This window comes from Dreissena polymorpha, chromosome 1 (genome assembly GCF_020536995.1).
Source record: "Dreissena polymorpha isolate Duluth1 chromosome 1, UMN_Dpol_1.0, whole genome shotgun sequence".
Lineage (NCBI taxonomy): Eukaryota > Metazoa > Mollusca > Bivalvia > Myida > Dreissenidae > Dreissena > Dreissena polymorpha.
The window spans coordinates 82598588-82617257 of record NC_068355.1 but is presented as its reverse complement, the minus strand read 5'-3'; the positions used below and the strand labels follow the sequence as shown (position 1 = coordinate 82617257).

The following is an 18670-nucleotide window of genomic DNA, read 5'->3' as shown; positions in this document are numbered from 1 at the left end:
TTAAAGGGACCGTCAACCACAAACAACGAAATAAGAAAAGTTCTAAAATATAGTATGTTTTACAATTATTAATATATTGATAAAAATATCACGGCTGGTATATTACATTACCTGAAAAATTTGTTAAATTTTCATATTTGCAGTATAGTTGGTTATACAATTTTACTGGGTACAGGTGTCAGATAAATACCAGAAAACTATAAATAACGCAAGTCGATTGATCATCATCGTCACGTGGTAAACCCAGGAATGCAAATTGTGCATGCGTAGTATATTGTATATATTTTATATATAAAATGATCAATCTTCTTACGTTATTTATTGTGTGTATATCGTTATGTCACATATTTTCGCGATGTACTTTCGATTTCACATCGCGAAATTTAATTACCGAATATACTAAAAATAGTAAATATATTCAGGTTATGTAATATACCAGTCGTGATATTTTAATCAATCTAAACTAATGATTTTTTTTTTTTTAAAAACGGTATTTTAGAACTTTTCCGTTGATGATCCCTTTAATACATGTACATGTATATGATAACGTCGTCGTTTACAATGTGTTATACAGCTCGATATATATAAGTGATACATGAGTTAATAACAAAAATCGTAGTGAATACACAGAAAACGCACTGGTTAACGCATGTTTTATTGGAATTCATAAGATTGTTCTTGATTTACGAGTCTTCATTGTGAACGAAATATTTAAAAAGGTCGCGTACACGTGCTTTATTACAGATTCCCTTAGACATTTCAATTGTAAATGGTTCTGAAGACTCGACTTCAACGTGATTTTAAGGGGACATCGTTGGCGATTCAGACTCTTAATGAAGTGGTAACCACCTCACATCCTCGATTGCCTACAACAATGAACATGATACATAACAAACAAGCTTTTCGTTAGTATTATTTTCCAATATTTACTTAAACTATTTTTTTTTTCATTTATTGGTAGCGTAACACACATATGCTTTTTAAAAATGAATATGACTACACACAGAAAAAGGTTTGTGAAGTTTATGCTTAATAGGCGTGATCAAAGGGGATTCGTATATAAATTTTAATTACTGTTAATGTTGCAAAGGAACCATATGCGATTGCACACGTACCATCTGTCACTGCTCTATCGTCTATAGTAGATATATCTTGGACTTCCTCATTTTCTAAAGTGTCGTAGCCGGAGGATTCCCTTAAGATAAAGAAACTTAAAATTGCGCAAGCTATGTACACATGCGTCGTTATTGTAACGTGTACTTCTTAAAAATACAACAATGTATTCCGTACAATAAAGGTTTTAAAAACATGAACATACATACAGATTGGTTCCTCCTGTAAAACGAAAGTAAAAACTTATTATTTTTATCTGAACAAAACAAAAATAACGACATCAACTGAAATTGGTATTATCACCAAATGTACGCAGTTAACCGTATCTTTATAGTACACTTATCAATAAAAGGCCTTTAATGTAATATTCGATTCATAAAGCCTAATACAACATTAGAGTTTATAGTAATATTAATAGTAATAATTAAATTAACAGTTATTTGTAGTAATAGTAATAGTAATAATATTAACAGTTATTTATGGCCGGTAATGCTGAATTTTATTTATATAGCTTTGAAAACGTACGAGTTTAGGTATGTTAACGATTTATTTGTATCACGTTTTAAATAATATTCTCTATAACTTGAAAATCATTGTGTAAGTATTGCTTGCCTATAGTCAAGGATCTTGTATGATAAGAATTATGCTATTTTCATAGTTGTCCTATTCATAGTTTTATTCAAAACCATACAAAAGGTTACATCCAACGCAATTCAGTGTACATCATAGTTGTTTGTGTGTTAAATGTCCAATGTGTATGTGCAATGTCATAGCATTTAATTAACATGTTAAGCTAATAAGACAATATAACAAGTTAACATAATTGTAAAACCGTGATAATAATAACTCTTGATTTGTTTTACGAAATATGTCAATGAATGTTTGATTGGTCGTATCTATATGACTGTACATATATACTGTTGTATACGGAAAAAACTGTTTGATAGATTGCTAATGCAACTAGATTTGCACGTTAATTGAATTTGAATATCAGTGAATAAATATGACAGTGTGTGGAGAAAGAACTCAACCCGGATCATCTTTCTAAAATTTCGTTCTTCAGAGCTGAAATGTCTTGATTTGTTTTCACACATCATACTATTACAAAAAAAAACTGTGGAGTTATAATAAGCAACAGCGCATAATGACGCTTTCGACATTGACTGAACAAAATGCGTACGGTGCTGAAACAAACGAATTACGACCTTCGATAAAGTCAACAATTTTACTTCGGGCAGTTGCATTTAATTACAAGCATTCTTTATATATTTGAAGATTTTTTTTAATTTGTGTTACGTAGAAACTATAAACTTAATGTAATTATCTTAAGATGTAGTCAAAGTTACACTATAGATAAATAAGAAAAGTATATTTTCAATATTAGAAACTAGAAATACAAAAACGGCTGTTAAAGAATGTATTTAATCAGGCTAAATTAAACTTTTTCAAGCGAAAAATGTTATAACTTACTGAGTGTTTCATACGTATCCTCAGTCATCTGAACCCCTTGCTCTTCAGAGCTACGTTCATCATTTCCTTCTCTGTGAAAGTGTAAATGACTATACGTATGACACATATACAGATAATCAGCAATCAAATTACATAATAAAAAATGTGCCGTGCTCTGTGAAAAGGGAGTTTAATGCATGTGCGTAAGGTATCATCCCAGATTAGACTGTGCAGTCTGCACAGGCTAATCAGGGACTACACTTTTCGCCTAAACTTTATTTTTGCTAAGAAGATATCCTTTTTTAAACGAAAAATATCATAAAAGCGGAAAGTGTCGTCCCTGATTAGCCTGTGCAGACGGCACAGGCTAATCTCGGAGGGCACTTTACGTACATGCATTAAACTGCTTTTTCACAGAAACTGGTCAATATTTTGATTAATGACACACTTGAACGCATCTTGCTGTACACGCACTTACTTACTTGACCGTTCCTGATCCTGAAACGTAACAAAAGAAATGCAATAAAAGACCATTTATCAGAATATTACCAAAAGAGAATACAAATTCATTTCTTTTAGTATAACAGTAATTCTGTTATTTCAGAAATACTTCTTCATGAAACTCTGTTACTTCAGAAACAATACTTCATGAAAATATAATAATTCGCATTATTTAAGTTATCGAATAACGTAAGGGCATACCTTTCCGTGTGCGCTTAATATGAAGACCTATTGAGACTGCAACGGTCACTATAACTACAACAGCTACTAGCGGACCAACCACTTTGAAAATGGTCCCAGAAATTGAACTGTAGTTGCTGTCTGATTTATGGAAACAATATTTTTCACATTACTTCAACGTCCATGATATTATAGCATTACCAAACTATTTTGAAAGATATATAAGCTGTATAAAAACATGTAATATATGCTAAATCAATTTTTAAATCTTTCCTGTTATAATGATTCTTGAAATTCAATATAAAACGCTTAAACATTTCTGGTTTGCAAGATGCAATTAATAGCAGGTCAGATAATATACTAAGTGTACCTTGTAGAATCGAGGTCGTCATATATTTGACTGCGGAATATTCACTCTGTCCTAATATGGAATACGAAAATATTCGAAACATGTATAAATGTCCTGCCAGAAGTCCCCGGATAGTGGTATTGCCACTAGTCCCGATATATTCCATTCCATCGATTGCATTTGATAAATTTGTCCAAATATTTCCATCTATGCTTGCCTGCACTACAAATGTCTGTGGACACCCACCATGGAATCCGTATTGCCATTTTATATGCGCTGCATATCCGGTGTCGTTTTGTATCGCTATATTGTACGGTGGTTCAGGTGGTCCTGAGGGAATTGGAACACGCATCATCATCTCGAATCACAGGGAGAAAAGTAAAGTCAATCTACTTATATATTTACAACATATGTTCGAAGACTGAAGACGCAGATGATTTTTGATAAATTGCATCTAGATGTACAACAGCATTAATAAGTTAAGATACAACATGGGGCCATTACATTACTTCAATAATGTGTTGATATTTAATAATAAGTATTAATTGTTTTATAATTTTATTAAATAATAAACAATTACCACGCACTAGATTTTGTTGCAAAGTATTCACTAAAAAAACATAATGGTGCATATGATGAAGACTCGAGAATACTTAATACCGTATCATCTGAATTAAACAAATGTACCATGGAGCTTTAACCTAAAAATATGCCACTATCACCAAATGTACCACTATATGCTAGACAAGTTCTGAGATTATTAGTAGACTGTTTTTCACAAAGTACAAGGTCATCGTTTTTTTCGGAAAATCTGTCGACAAACACCGACATGGCTTTACATTACAGTAACGGTTAATTTGTATATTGAATACTGCGCAACAAAAAATACTGTACAAAAAAATAAGCAGTTATCATAATACCTTGCGCTTCAATGTGAATCCGAAAGCTTTTATGTCCAAACTTATTCCGAATCTCTACCTCTTTATCCCCGAAGTCGCTAGTATTGTCTATAGGCACTGTGATATTAACACGCATACCGACAATTGTAATTAAATGGTTGAATACTGGCAATATGACGCCTGCTGGTCTCGTTATAAATATAGCCGGTGTAGAATGTCCCCATGTTCTATTTATGCAACTAAATACTGACGTAATAACACTGCCGTCATTGGAATATACATCGACAGCAAATGATATGTTTTCTCCAACCTCTCCTGCAATTCTAAAAGGTTGTCCAGTAATCACACTCGGAGATGTCAGGACTGGTGCGTCTGACAAAAAAAAACATCATCATTTAAGAAATCTTCTCGTCTCCACTTGCATTTAAAGGGACCTTTACCCGTTTTGATAAATTGACAAAATAAAAAAAATGTTTCAAATTCGCAAATTTTCGTTGTAGTTTGTGATGAAACAGTAATACTGAACATTTAACATGCTCTTAAATATCCATTATATGCATCTTTTGACGATTTAAAAGAACCTTTTCACAAAGCGTTGCAACGCGATACGATTGAATAATTTGGTGAGTTCTGTGGTTGTCGTTATATTTTGTGACACTACGAGGATTGCTAAAATCCATCACTAATTGTATGAGCACGAATGACCTAGTGGTCTAAGCGTTAGACTTTTACTTCAGGGGTCTGGTGTTCGAGCCCCGTTGAGGGTTACTTTTGTTTTTTTCTTTAATTTCATTCTGTTTTTTACCGGAGCTTTTTAGATCCAATTTTTACATGTATCCATATAAAGCACTTAATTAGAAACTTAATTACATGCTATAATCTGTGAAAAGGTCCCTTTAACATTATCTTTTCTTATGTTATTAATATAAAAGCGCGAACACCTTACACTTTCAAACATGTAATGTGGCAGTCTTGTTCACATTATTGTACGTTTCCTAAGTCCAGCCTATTAAATAAGACCATCGTTTTAACACAATTGAAATACATACATATGAATAATATGTTATCCGTTTCGAGGTTTGACAAAAACTTATGACATTATCATATGTGTCTTAGATACCTTCAACTTATAGGTACCCAGAGCCTAGCGAAAAGTATTCGCCTGCATCGTTGATCAAAATTCCATTACTAGCAGTACAACTGTACACTCCGGAATATTCGTATGTAAGTTGATTTAGAGTCAATGTGCTAGAGGTGCCGGTCAATTCTCGGAGTCGACCATATCCGGGCCATTCCTGAGTCCATACTTGACTAAATATGTATGTTGATGGTAGACCAGAGGCATTGCAAATTAACGTTGTTTCCCCAGCCACACTCGATGTATTTTGAGATATAACCTTTACATCAGGGTAAACTGAAAAAATATGGTAGTAAAACTAAATCCAGAAATATTTACATTCTCTTGTATATAGTTGATTGCAATACTCATATAACATTTTTTAAACGACGTAAATATTATGTTAACATGGTGCTAGTGCCAAACTTACCGAAGAAATATCCTTTAAAAGAAAATATGAATACTATTTGTGGGAAAGTTATAATATGTACCTACATTGCAAATCTAATGTGACTACAGAGATTGCTGGATTGACTAGGTTTACTTCATTCACCGCTGTACATGTTACATTTTTTCCGACGTCATTCCTCGTGGGCGTGAGAGTAATTGTGCTCCGTGTCGCTTTACCACCGTATTCAGATAGTTCATGTTTAACCTCGGGAGGAGTGGAATGAATTGAATCAAAACTCCATTGAATGTCAGATACAGGGTTTGCTGTACCTGAAGTGCAGGTCAATGTTACGGTATTTTTTCCGTTGGCGATGATGACATTCTTGCCCGTTATTGTTACACTAAGGGGTTTAACTGAAAACAAATGTACGTTTGACAATTATTCAACCTGTTTACACATAATTTTAGTAAAATAATTTTGGCAAGGACATTTATTTGAACTTAGCATACATTTCTTTATAATAATCAAGCATTTTTATTTATATATTAATGGTTGTAGGCTGTCACAAACTTACACAGAACATTTATGATAAAGGCCGAAGTGAGATATCCATCTAGGGCGTTGTGGCCAACAGTACATGATAGATTTTTTCCATTATCCGCTCGCATTGGAGTGATCTCGGGGAAGCTCTCACTGGCTGAAAAAGTAGAAAATGTCGGTGAATCATTCGCAGGTCCAGTGTAACTATGCGTAATGTTTCCGAATTGCATAACCAGTGAGAACGAATGGAATGGTTTGAATCCGGACGTTTCACAGTGTCCGATAACAATTGGAACGCCTTCTATGATATAGTTAACCGGTTTAAGAACTGGCTTGGAAGGCTTCGCTAAAATGACACGATGTAACTCAAATTTAATGGTTTTATTTAAAAGAAACACATTTCCAATGAAATATTTAGCCGAAATAAATATATGACATGATACTGGTGAAACAGATGTCGTATGGTTAAATTAGTTTTTGTTGTTGGTACTGTTGTTGTTTTTCCTTGCATACTTAAATAGAAACAAAGAAGACATATACTTCGTATTTGTCTTCAATCTGAATATACAAAATTACATACTGTAAAGGTATATTTCGATGTCTGTTACTTGTCTTTCTTCAGGACCAACACTTAGCCAGCAATGACATAAATATGCTACGTTGTCATCCTCAAGCGTAGCGTTAAATGTGTATTCTGTTTTTAAATAACACCCTGTCTTTTGTGTCATGTCACATGTCTGCAATGTCGATGCTATTTGTTGCTGGTTTAAGTACCAAGCAGCGCTTACAATTGGGAATCCCCCATAACACGAGCAATCCAAATACAGACGTTGTCCCTCAAATCCGGTAACGACGTTTGGCACAGATACCCAATGATCCCCGTGGATCTTGTTGTTGATCCGTGGCATACGCGGGGGTTCTAAATAAGAAAGTTATCATCATGCTTAGCAACGTAGTCTATCGGGTAAGTTGTTATTAATATAAACATAGGCTGTGCTAGTATATATTTATTTGATTTACTTAGGCAATCACATACGAGGCTTAACCGGCTGTCTTTAAACAGCCATCGGGCCGTTTTACGGCTAGTGTCGATGATAGAATTTCGAACAAAAAGATATCTACCATGTGTAATCTTTATAAAAAAAATATCATCATATTTTGTTCCATTAACTGCAATTATTTTCAAATCAGAATTCCGTTATGTTATCGTCATTGAACGAGTCACGCAATAAATGACGCATGGTTAGTATCTAATATTTATTGCTGTGCTTCATGGTTAGTATCGAATATTTATTGTTGTGCTTCACTAAGTTGAAATGATACAATAAAATAACATTTATCGGAAGTGCATATAGGTGGATTTTATTCTAAGAAGCATTTGATAAAAGTTATCAATGACATCATGTGGCGATTTTTCCCCTAACACCGTTATACTTCTCTTTATTTTTTGGCGGGATATTGTTTCTTTTAGTTTAATAGCGCATTTATAGTAACGTTTGCGTGGTCGAAGTTTTATTCATTATTAACAATACACTTAGAGAAGTATCGGTGTGTGCTGTTTTATATCCATGTTTAGAATAATTATTCATTGTGTTAATAAAGATAGGAGCCTTATTGGTTTGTTACATAATTACAAAGTAACAAAGTACAAAGTAATTACGAGTAACGCCGCATGAGAACATAGTATAAAATCGCGCGTTTTCTGTCTGAACAGTCAGCTGTGCTACCGACTTCGTCGAGTACACATCGCTCAATCAGCATTTAAAAGTAATTAAATTATGTTTTAACATAACATTAGAGACTTTGAGCAGTTATAGACTGGTTATACTCTTTAAACGTTCTTAGGGCCTTGAAGAAGGATTACTACCCCTCAGCAGCTCGGGCCGCTAATGGTTGATGAAAGACAAGTCCCGTACCTTCATACAAACATTATAAAGCACTATAAGGCTCCATACCTAGGGTACGAAGTCGCAATACAGACCCGGAGTCATTTAGACGTGACACGAGGTCTTGTCTCGACGTCTTATTCAACCGACCCGGACTGGGCCGGAGTCGTGTCACTCGATTTACCAGTAATAGTTTGAGGTCCATATAGAAAGAAGTGCACACACGTGGTCATAACGTTTATAATATTGTACCCGAGGTCAGAGATTTGTAGAATAACGATTATAATAAATATACTGTTTCAAACCAATTATTTATGAAAAGCGAATCATAAAGCGAGGTAGCTTAAGGAAAATATCCGATTTTATTGTGTTTTCAATTCATTGTCTGAGCCACTAATGACAGAAGCTCGGTCGACTAACACGTTACAATAAATCATGATTGTAATCACAATAAATATTTTTTTCACGACATATTTTTCAATCTCAATTCAACGATTTATTTAGAGTCAATTGACCATCGATCCTTTCCAGGGCCAATAAAAAGGTGGATACAAATGAAGGCCCATACGTCAAGTCAACTTGTTATTTGTTAACTTTTTTTAGTTACACTATAAATTGTGAAACATATTATCTTATTTTGTTTCTTCAATTGCAATTTTGTCTCCTTATAAACCAGCATCGCGTTCTTTGACTTTCATTAAAATATTAACACAGTAATTATGTATATTGAGTGGATAATAGCTAAAATAACGACGAAACAAAACAGTGTCAATTTTACTCACAATGATTGTTAAGCAGCTGCTTTTGACTGGACAATAATGAATGAGAAACAATAATTAAAGCATTGAGGGCTGAACAAATACTTTGAATTGTGCTTTTATCAGTTAAATATGATTATAATAAATCATTCTTCGACTTCGTATATCGCTTTTCTGATCAAACAGATTAGCATGCAATAGTTATTGTGTTTTAGGTCTTACGATTATTCTATTTAAATGGTTCGTTTACAGTAACATGGAAATTATTGGGTTTTATTGTAAACTTAAGAAAAATATGTAAAGCTGATATAATCACGCAAAAAACGCTCAAACAATGGAAAACTGAGTTATACTCACCGTAAACATAGATTAATGTTTTACACATATCAACGTAGGTTGTTCCATTTTGCCATCGGAAGTGAAAGGTTGTATTATGCAAATCTCTGTATACGTGAAAAATAGTAACTTGTATGTCCCTTTTACCCACACAAGTCGTGTTGTAAAGCCTGGCATTTCGTAAGGAACCATTTACTTCACAATGATTCTCATCACTATATGTAATTACACCGATGGTCTTGTTATTCAACACCACGTTTACAATTCCTGTGTCTGCAGGTCGCGAACAAATAAGTATTACAGAATTTCCTACCTGATACCACGGTATATTTGTTGAGGAAACTTTGGCGACAACCAATGCTGGAAGTAAAATACAATGATCAAAGTTGGTTTTTTTTGTTTCATAGTAGTTGACGGTTGCAATAACTAACAACTGGCGAACATATCAATTATATACATACTTGCGTAAATAAGTAAACAATCAACAAACAGGAGATAAATATTGAAAAGAAAAACACTTAAAAAAACATTTGATTCTGATAGAAATGAAACGTATGACGTTAACAATGCTTAATGTGACATCCATTGAGATACGTATTTGGAACTTACGAGCAGCGCAAACTATTCCGATATACCAAACTATTGTCATTTTGCACACTATTCGGTATAATTGAAAGCGGTGAACACTATGAGCGAATGTAGCTTCATGCAAAGTCATGATGGAGATGTAGATTTATCCTCGCTACGGAGGTATTTTAACATCAACCGAAGATGTAAACACTGAAAGTTGTAACGATGACGTACGAAAGCGCTGATAACGAGTCAAGGAAGTTTGAGTGTTGGTCTATACTTACTAAAGCCCCCGTTGTTTACATTAACCCCTTAAGTATTGTCTAAAAACTGCCGAGACCGCGTAACTGGCACTATGTATTAGTATATATATATATATATATATATATATATATATATATATATATATATATATATATATACGACTATCAATTAAACATCGTAAAAGGTGAAACTTAACGAAAACTGTTGTATTTTGTAATGAAATAAAATACTTTACATAAAATGCTATGTATTTAATATCCGTCGTGTCTTTACCATAGTATCTAAAAGTAATCATTGTCGTTGATTATTGTGCTTTGCTCTAAGAATGATTTTAAAACTCAGCGTATATTCATACTTAACAATCGCAGCAACAATAACTGATCACTATTTTATTATTAAAGTATCGTTCGTTGCTTATAAAAACTACTCGACCTATTAGATTAATTTTCCAAACAAATATAAATTCACGATAAAATCATAAGCTACACACTTGATGTTTGACTATTCAAATGGAATAGTTGTCAATATTTTGCTTGAATGATTCTTTGTGTTCTGCAGACTCGATAGCGTTTGCTGAATTCACTTTAATGAATTCCTAAATTAAAGACCAATTGATTACAATTCACGAATGTAAAATTGCAAATTCTTTCGGAACCAAGATTTTTTAAACATCTTGGAATTGCTCATTGTATACGTAGCATATCGATATATGCATAGCGTATGCGCATACAATTAATTTATTTCATAGGTTTAGTTTAAGCATGATATATCGATACCTTGTAAATATTGCTGATTCCTGTAGTACATGTACTCAATGTCATTTGGGACGAGAGCTCTCATATCACTCCTGACCTCAGCTATGATGACTGACACAATTTATAACGAAATGCTAAGTTATTCACATATACAAATATTGATAAGTAAGATTTTAAAACAGATCAATAGTATGTTTTGTAAGGACAAAGCTTTTAGGTTTTCTCATGTTTAATACGGTATTTGGCAACACCATTACTAAAATCATGCATTCGGGTTGCTGAAGTACTGCTAAACTATTTCAATGCGTTGGGTTCATATTTCGCGAACATTTCATTTTAGTTGAACGAAACAAAACATACCGAATTTACATCGATGTCATGCCCCATCTGGCAAACGCCAGTGGAATGCCCCATTTTAAATGATGTTGTATTGCAATTAACACGGGAAAAGATAGTTTAAGATTATTCCTCACATAGAAAGAAATCCATGTCAAATACGAGTTTGACCATTAGACTTAGACCAGAGATACGTTAATTGCATGCTGTCAAAACAAATACCAGTTGCTGATTATTTATTAATTAATATCTTCAAATTACAATCCATATCGAGCGCGTGAATTCTTCCAGTGACCGAATAATGTGTTTTTAATGCATGCATGAAAAATATTAAACATTTAACTCACTGAAGTCACTTCTACACCCAAATGATCTGCGGTGTATCGGTGACAGACACATACATCCTTCACACATGGCGCAAATGCCCATGAAAACACAAACTCCGATTAGGATCCGCATTATCTCTATTTCTTCTACAATCGTTATAACGTCATTTATATACCTTGTGTTCTATTGATGTTTTTACACCGTGATTGATAACATACGCGAATATACATCAGTTTTGATTAAAGGACACGTAAATGAAAGTTAATCTACGTAATCAATTTTGCAGAAATAAATAAATGTTAATTATGATAAATTGCTTCTATTGAATGGAGGCAAACATAAGGATTCCTAAAATGTATTGTTGTTTCGATCTTCAAATACATATAACTGGTGAAACCAAAGGATATCGCCGAAAGGTTCGTTCACGTTCACTACACTTTTCCATCATGCATCAGGTCTGATTTCTTCCATGTTATTAGTGTGTGTTTTTTTTCACAATAAACATTACATCAGTGTTTAGTTGTGATAAATGAGATATTAACTGTATTGTGCTCTTGGTACGATATGATCCAGTGCGTCAAAGACACAGATACGATACCAAACAGAGCGCATCATATTTTAAATGAAAAATTCTTAAAAACGCAATATCTTGTTATTAACATAGCTACCCCAAATCTTGCATAAAATACAGAAACAACAGTTAGCATAATACTACTGTAACTCTATAAGTAAATGGTGATAAACGTGATAATTTATGTTGTTATTGTTGTTGTTTTTAAAGCTATCACCATCATTGTCTCTGCTTTTTAAGAGCGATTGAACAGTAAGCATATGCCAAAACAGGTTGTTGTTTCCACAAACATCTCCAAAAGCATACGGTTGGTAGATTGCATAATCGTTTTTTTTGCTAGCCTATTTTCTTATTATACTTATTTATGTCCGTCTTAAATGAAGTTACTCAATCCCATAACTCGCCTTAATGTCTTTGCAAATTATCTCCCTTGTTATGTAAAAAAATGTGATTTTGCAAATTTAATTAATTATGAGCCATTAGGGCAAAATGATTAAATATTCAACATGCAATACCAAAAAACTTTAAGGTCGAAACCAAAAATAAGGGTCGATCAGGCTTGTTGAGAAGTTTTGAGAAGAGCTGTCAAGAAAAAAGCTCCCCGGAAAATTGTAGGAGTAAAACTAAAGCTCTCCCGTCACCTTTGAGGGGTCTGACAATAGGTCTCCTTTCTAATTTGACCAAAGCGATCCTAATATTTAAGCGCATCGGACCATATCGCTCCCATATTTCTACACGAGACAAAACACTTCCCATGACCTTACATTTTAAATAAATTCAAACATGGAATGAATGTAAAACAACGTGCATTCAAAGTATTATTAAATATCGATCTGTTCTCAAGCACATGTGATGGACACAGTGATTCAAACTTTCCCCAAAGTCTTAAAACATACAAGCGGATGCAATGCTTCATTTATCCCAAAATTAATGCGCAGACTTGTTGCATAGGTCGCATTTCGGCATCAGCACAATTAAGCGAACTGTGACGGATCCGTAGAATGCGTGCCGTCTAAGAACCAAGTGGTGTGCCGTATTGCTTTTCCCACTCCAGCATGCGAACTTCATCATCTTCCGTTGTCATATATCAGGAACTGCTCCTCACCATCTAGTGTCGTCGTTGTGAATTGGGGCGATAACGAGTTTGGGAAACGTGCAGCCTTTGTCAGTGCACAACCAATCTTCTTCGACCGAATCGCTTGCTAATCAAGGTTGCACACAGATGCATTCACGTGAAATAAAAGAAAACTTTTTAATTCTTTAATCGTTTGTGATTCATTGTTCGCGATGAGCCCCTTTTTCAAATGTATCGATCATGTTCTTTGCAACTTGCGGCGTTCGTAAATATTCTTCAATTTGTCATTTGAATATGAATGATAGATGGCAAAGTATTCCTACCGAAGGACAGATATAAGTCAAAATATAACTTTACGTTTTCGCAAGCAGTGGGATATTCAAACTTTTAAAGAAATACGTTAGTGTAAACTTTTTATAAACGCCCATTCAATCTCCATGAATATTATAACTATTTCGAATTAATCTTGTTTCATGGCGACGAAACTGCACTTACATATACATACTGTACGACATGATACAACTATTTGAAATTTAAATAGACCCGTGTTCTATCCACTGCCTACATTTATGGCACGTGTAAGATGCATATTACAATGATGTCACAATGTAAATTTACTTTAACGTATTTAGTGGTAATAAGTCATGTTACGATGTTAAGCTAAGCATGCTTAGGCCTATACTTTTCCTGACAAAACTGTTTAGTTTCCTGAGCGCACTGACTGATGTAAGTTAAGGACCACTTTCCGTCTACAATAAGATGCGGGCAGTAGTGGCGGTGTAAATTATTTCATAACAAATTCTAAAACAATATATTCGGCTGGACAATGAATCTAATATTTGAATCACAGATTCTCAGTACTGAGTTAGACAATCTTTTGTAAAACGCTATAGTGCTGAGTCTGCTACGGAATCTCCTATTCCAAGATTATCACATTTTGAACAGAGGCATTCAAACAAAAAAGCATAACTATGATGTTATCAGAAGTATAAGTTTTTTAAGTTGATTTTTTTCAGTCCGCCCTTCGAAGATGTGAATACAGAAAACACTTTTACTTAAGTTATATTCCTATTTGTGCTCTGATACCGTCTAATACCTTGTATGATGTTATATTAAAAATCATGTTTTAATCGCTTTTACAAGATAATGTGCAGCGTATGTTGTTGTTCATTATTACATGGGCAACTTCATAATAAAAGGCCGAATATCGCTTTCTTAAAGTTTCGTTATGCAACTATCAATACATATGGGGAGTGAACGATTTCATTGAAATATTTCTCTCATAATGATTAAAGTCTCATGTACCATGCTCATGCTCTAATTTTAATGGTAAAGGTCACATGTCAATGTCATATTTTATGTTTTGCTTTCGTTTCGACTTAAAAACTTTTAAAGATTTACTTTTGTACAGTAATTTATTCATTTATTAATGCACTGCTCCGACCATAAGAATACACTTAGGGGGAATAAGTCAAATCATGTTACACGCCTTGCATTAAAATGAGAGTTTCAGCAGTTAAATTTGATTGACATTAGCAACCGAAACATATACTCAGTAAACCATAGGCATGTTATATTTTATAAATATGCATGTCTCGGAATATGTAAATTTATATGAAGGTTAATTTTTCTCTTACAAATTATATATAACCTAAAGATAAAATTCACATACTATGTTTATATTTTCTCTCTCGTATTGGTTAGTATATGTGTTTTGCTCATAAATAGGACAGAAAGTAATAACAAACAAAACACATGCATTAGCTTTAACTTTCACGGTGATACTTTATTGATTTATAATTATAAACATACATGTTATATATTGATAACATGGTTTTCCATATTCGTAGTGCAATACATGAAAACGACAATGACAAGAAGTCGCTCGTGATTGACTTTAAAGTATAACTTTCGTAAATGAGAAATGAAAGCCTGTTACATAATGCATTTCGACTTACCTGAACAGTATAAAAACAATGTATATTGTAAGTATTTGCACAAAAGAAAGAAACAGATGAATTCAATAATATATACAAACTGTCCACATTTCATCAAGGTAACAAAATATACTGCGATCACACGTTCTTCGAATATTGTTCAACGCAAAAGCATCTGCGATGGTCGTGTACGATGAAAATTTATGGCTCGGAAAACTGAAACAAATCAAAACATATTTAGAGTATTTATGGAACAAATCGCATTAAATCCGTTTCGAGAAAGGATATATTAAAGGATCGATTTAAATCGTATTTTATCATATAAATTGTACATGTGAGCTTTCTTTCACAACGCGTTCCACTAGTTTTTTTAGTAATTCAGTAGATTATTACGAGAGATTCAAACCAAAAAAACAAACATAATATATTCATCATAGTGATATTTTGCCCCAAAAACCATGAGTAAAAACGGTTTCCAGTTCAAAGATTGAGTTCTTGGTCTTAGCAAAATACATTTATCTATGACTAAAATGTATATTTTATTTGACAAGTACTCATGAATGTATTGTAATGAATATATATAATTCATCAAAAATCAATTTGCTTATGCCGGACTACTTACTTGAAAACAATCAACTTTCTTCTCCTCGAACAGCTTTAAAAGCACACGAGACTGCAGGCTAATGGGATATTTCTCAATCCACGACACGCAGCTATTCAAAGTCAGCCGTTTTGTGGTTGTATCAATTTTGCCTGAAACACACATTCTATGTGAAACTGGAATTAGGAGTAATTGTAAAATACTATATAATTGTTTATTCCATTGTTCAAACAGGAACTTTGTGTTATATATTGCGTTTGTTTAAATGTATTACTCAACACGTGCAGATATCGTTTCGTTGCATGTAATTATACTATGGGAAGTGAATCTATAGTATAAATATTGCCCGAATAAAATATATCACCTGACAATATATACGTGAATCCTTTGTCTAATGTGACACCACACATGGCACTGTTTTCTGCCGTGTAAACTCGTTCAAAATTTATTCCGGCCTTCGAACCTTTAAACTGCAACAAAAACATTCAAAATGTGTTTCTAACATCAAGCTAAAATATATACATTACTAAATAATGATATCGCTATCATACAGCACAGAAAGACAGATAATGAAAAATAGTTTAAATCGAAAACAAAGATAACTGTTAAATTGATTTTTTTTTAAATTAAAGTACTATTCATAATATGTCGTGTTTTCGAATTATACTTGTCATCAAAACATGGTCGTTGACTATTGTGCATTGATATAACAATGATTTTAAAAAAAAATTATAATGAAACATCATTAAGATTTAATCACATTTCGTTAGAACTTAATTAATTTAAAAAAAAGTCTAGATTATTTTTTTACAAAACTTGACCGTACTGTTGTAACTACAGTATCACTTGTTTACTAGACTCCATTCATTTTCTAAACAAATCGACACACTAAACCTCAATTGCTACATACGGAATATGTTTACTACTTGTTAATATTTAGCTTAAGCGATGCTTTTTTTCTCTGCACGATCGATTGTTTTTGTTGGATGCGCTCTCGTTATCGCCTTAATAAACGACTAACTTATTATAATCAGAAATGCAGAATTGAAAACAATGTATAAAACACTCATTTTAAAATTTCTTGGCATTGCTCTTTGTATATGTAGCATATCGATGTAGTTACAGTCTTTTATTAAGCACATCACTAGAGCGCATCCAACAAAAACAATCGATCAATATATATATATATATATATATACCTTGTAAATATGTGAGGGTGTTCGAATCTTGAAGTACATGTTGAAAGGGTCCTTTGGGTCCAGCGCCCTCATATCACTCAGGACCTCTGTCTTGATAACTGTAATAAGGTATAGCAAAATGTTAACAGATGCATATATTGATAAATAAGAGTGTTAATGAATATATGTGAATGTATTGTGAGGCAAGAATGGAGACTTATTTTGACAACAGCATATGCACAAAAATTCATTCGGGCTGTTTAAGTTTGAGTTTAAACTTTTGGTCTACTTTAGTTTTGAAAAATACAACAATACAGGATATCGAGTTTTCGATGCAATGTCACTGTTGGCAAAACTCAAATGGAATTCTCCCGTTAAAAACAGACTATGTTTTGCAAGAAACACAAAACACGTGTCGGTCTAAGATATGGCTTCACATTGGCAGGGATCCATGACTTATAATTGCTGCACAATAAGACGTAGACAAGAGTTTATCGCATCCTGTCAAATTTACACAATTGTTTTTTATTAAACAAGTCTCTTTAAATTACGATCCACTTCGAGCATGTGAGATTTCTTCTCGCAATATATGAACTTATGAATTATTTAATTAATGTTAAGTTAACGTTCCAAATGTGTAAACAAACATGTCAGCCTTTGAAGGCTATATCAGTATTAAGGATTTGTTGGTTAACGGTCCCAAACAAGAACATCCTTCACTAACGGCACAAATGCCCATGAACACACAAACGACGATAAGGATCCTCATTGCGTCTGTTTCTTAATTAATCGTTTGAGCGTCGTTTATATACCATTGATTGTGTTGATTTTGCTTATGTGATTGATTACATACTTGAATAAACAAGTAAGTTTTTTTTGTTTAACAGTAAGTTAATTAACGTTTTATCTTCTTAATTCATTTTGTGGAAATTATAAAGTGTCACTTTTGATAAATTCGTCCTATTCAAGGATTCAAAAACTTCACGATTTTTAATTGTTTGTTGTTCCGATCGTTATTTACATATTTACGATGAATCCCAGAGATATCGCCACAACGTTCTCTCACGTGCACAACACTTTTTAAGCACAAAAAGGCACACGTTTGGGCGGATTACTGACATGTAATTTATTGCTGTTGTTTTTTTTCATGACATCAACTACGTTATTGTGGTAAATTATTGATTAATGGTATTGTACACTTGGTACGAGATGATACAGCTTCAAGGCTTCCTTGACTTGTTCAAATATACACAGAGAATATCAAATATCATCGCGCATTACATTACTCAAAATATATTCTTCAAATACAAATTAAAATAATTTATTTTCAACAAAACTAAGCGACACTTTGAATAAATTTGGTAATTTTTGCGCCTTTCATTCTAGTTGTTAATGCTTTTGATAAGTGATAGGACAAGATTGTTAGGAAAAATAAAAGGATGTTGTTTCCACTAACAACGCCTAAATCATTGTACAGGTACGTCGGCCAAATCTGTTTTTCGCTAACTATTTAATTTTTAATTGTTATTGTGAACTT

The 18670-nt window shown here is 33.2% G+C and overlaps 2 protein-coding genes across 10 annotated transcripts; both read right to left on the bottom strand.

Annotated features, from left to right (window-relative positions):
* Nucleotides 1-639: 639 nt before the first annotated feature.
* Nucleotides 640-10238, bottom strand: LOC127838002 (protein sidekick-1-like). Of its 9 annotated transcripts, none has more exons than XR_008029606.1 (14): nucleotides 10129-10232; nucleotides 9541-9879; nucleotides 7120-7458; nucleotides 6574-6885; nucleotides 6104-6412; nucleotides 5612-5905; nucleotides 4513-4863; nucleotides 3614-3922; nucleotides 3265-3384; nucleotides 3045-3060; nucleotides 2584-2654; nucleotides 1319-1335; nucleotides 1116-1195; nucleotides 640-866 (listed from the first exon to the last, which is right to left on the bottom strand). XR_008029606.1 is itself a non-coding variant. In XM_052365526.1 (14 exons), the coding sequence occupies exons 7-13, from the start codon at nucleotides 4625-4627 to the stop codon at nucleotides 1163-1165; spliced, it is 681 nt and encodes a 226-aa protein (XP_052221486.1). In that variant the 5' UTR covers nucleotides 4628-4863; nucleotides 5612-5905; nucleotides 6104-6412; nucleotides 6574-6885; nucleotides 7120-7458; nucleotides 9833-9879; nucleotides 10129-10238; the 3' UTR covers nucleotides 640-866; nucleotides 1116-1162. The 9 variants fall into 9 exon arrangements, 1 of the variants encoding a protein (XP_052221486.1); XM_052365526.1 differs by having other exon boundaries at nucleotides 9833-9879; nucleotides 10129-10238; XR_008029605.1 differs by having other exon boundaries at nucleotides 1116-1335; nucleotides 3041-3060.
* A 4939-nt stretch (nucleotides 10239-15177) lies between these two features.
* Nucleotides 15178-17895, bottom strand: LOC127838252 (uncharacterized). Its single transcript, XM_052365878.1, has 5 exons — nucleotides 17858-17895; nucleotides 17155-17252; nucleotides 16320-16425; nucleotides 15977-16107; nucleotides 15178-15570 (listed from the first exon to the last, which is right to left on the bottom strand). The coding sequence occupies exons 2-5, from the start codon at nucleotides 17224-17226 to the stop codon at nucleotides 15556-15558; spliced, it is 324 nt and encodes a 107-aa protein (XP_052221838.1). The 5' UTR covers nucleotides 17227-17252; nucleotides 17858-17895; the 3' UTR covers nucleotides 15178-15555.
* Between the last annotated feature and the right edge of the window lie 775 nt (nucleotides 17896-18670).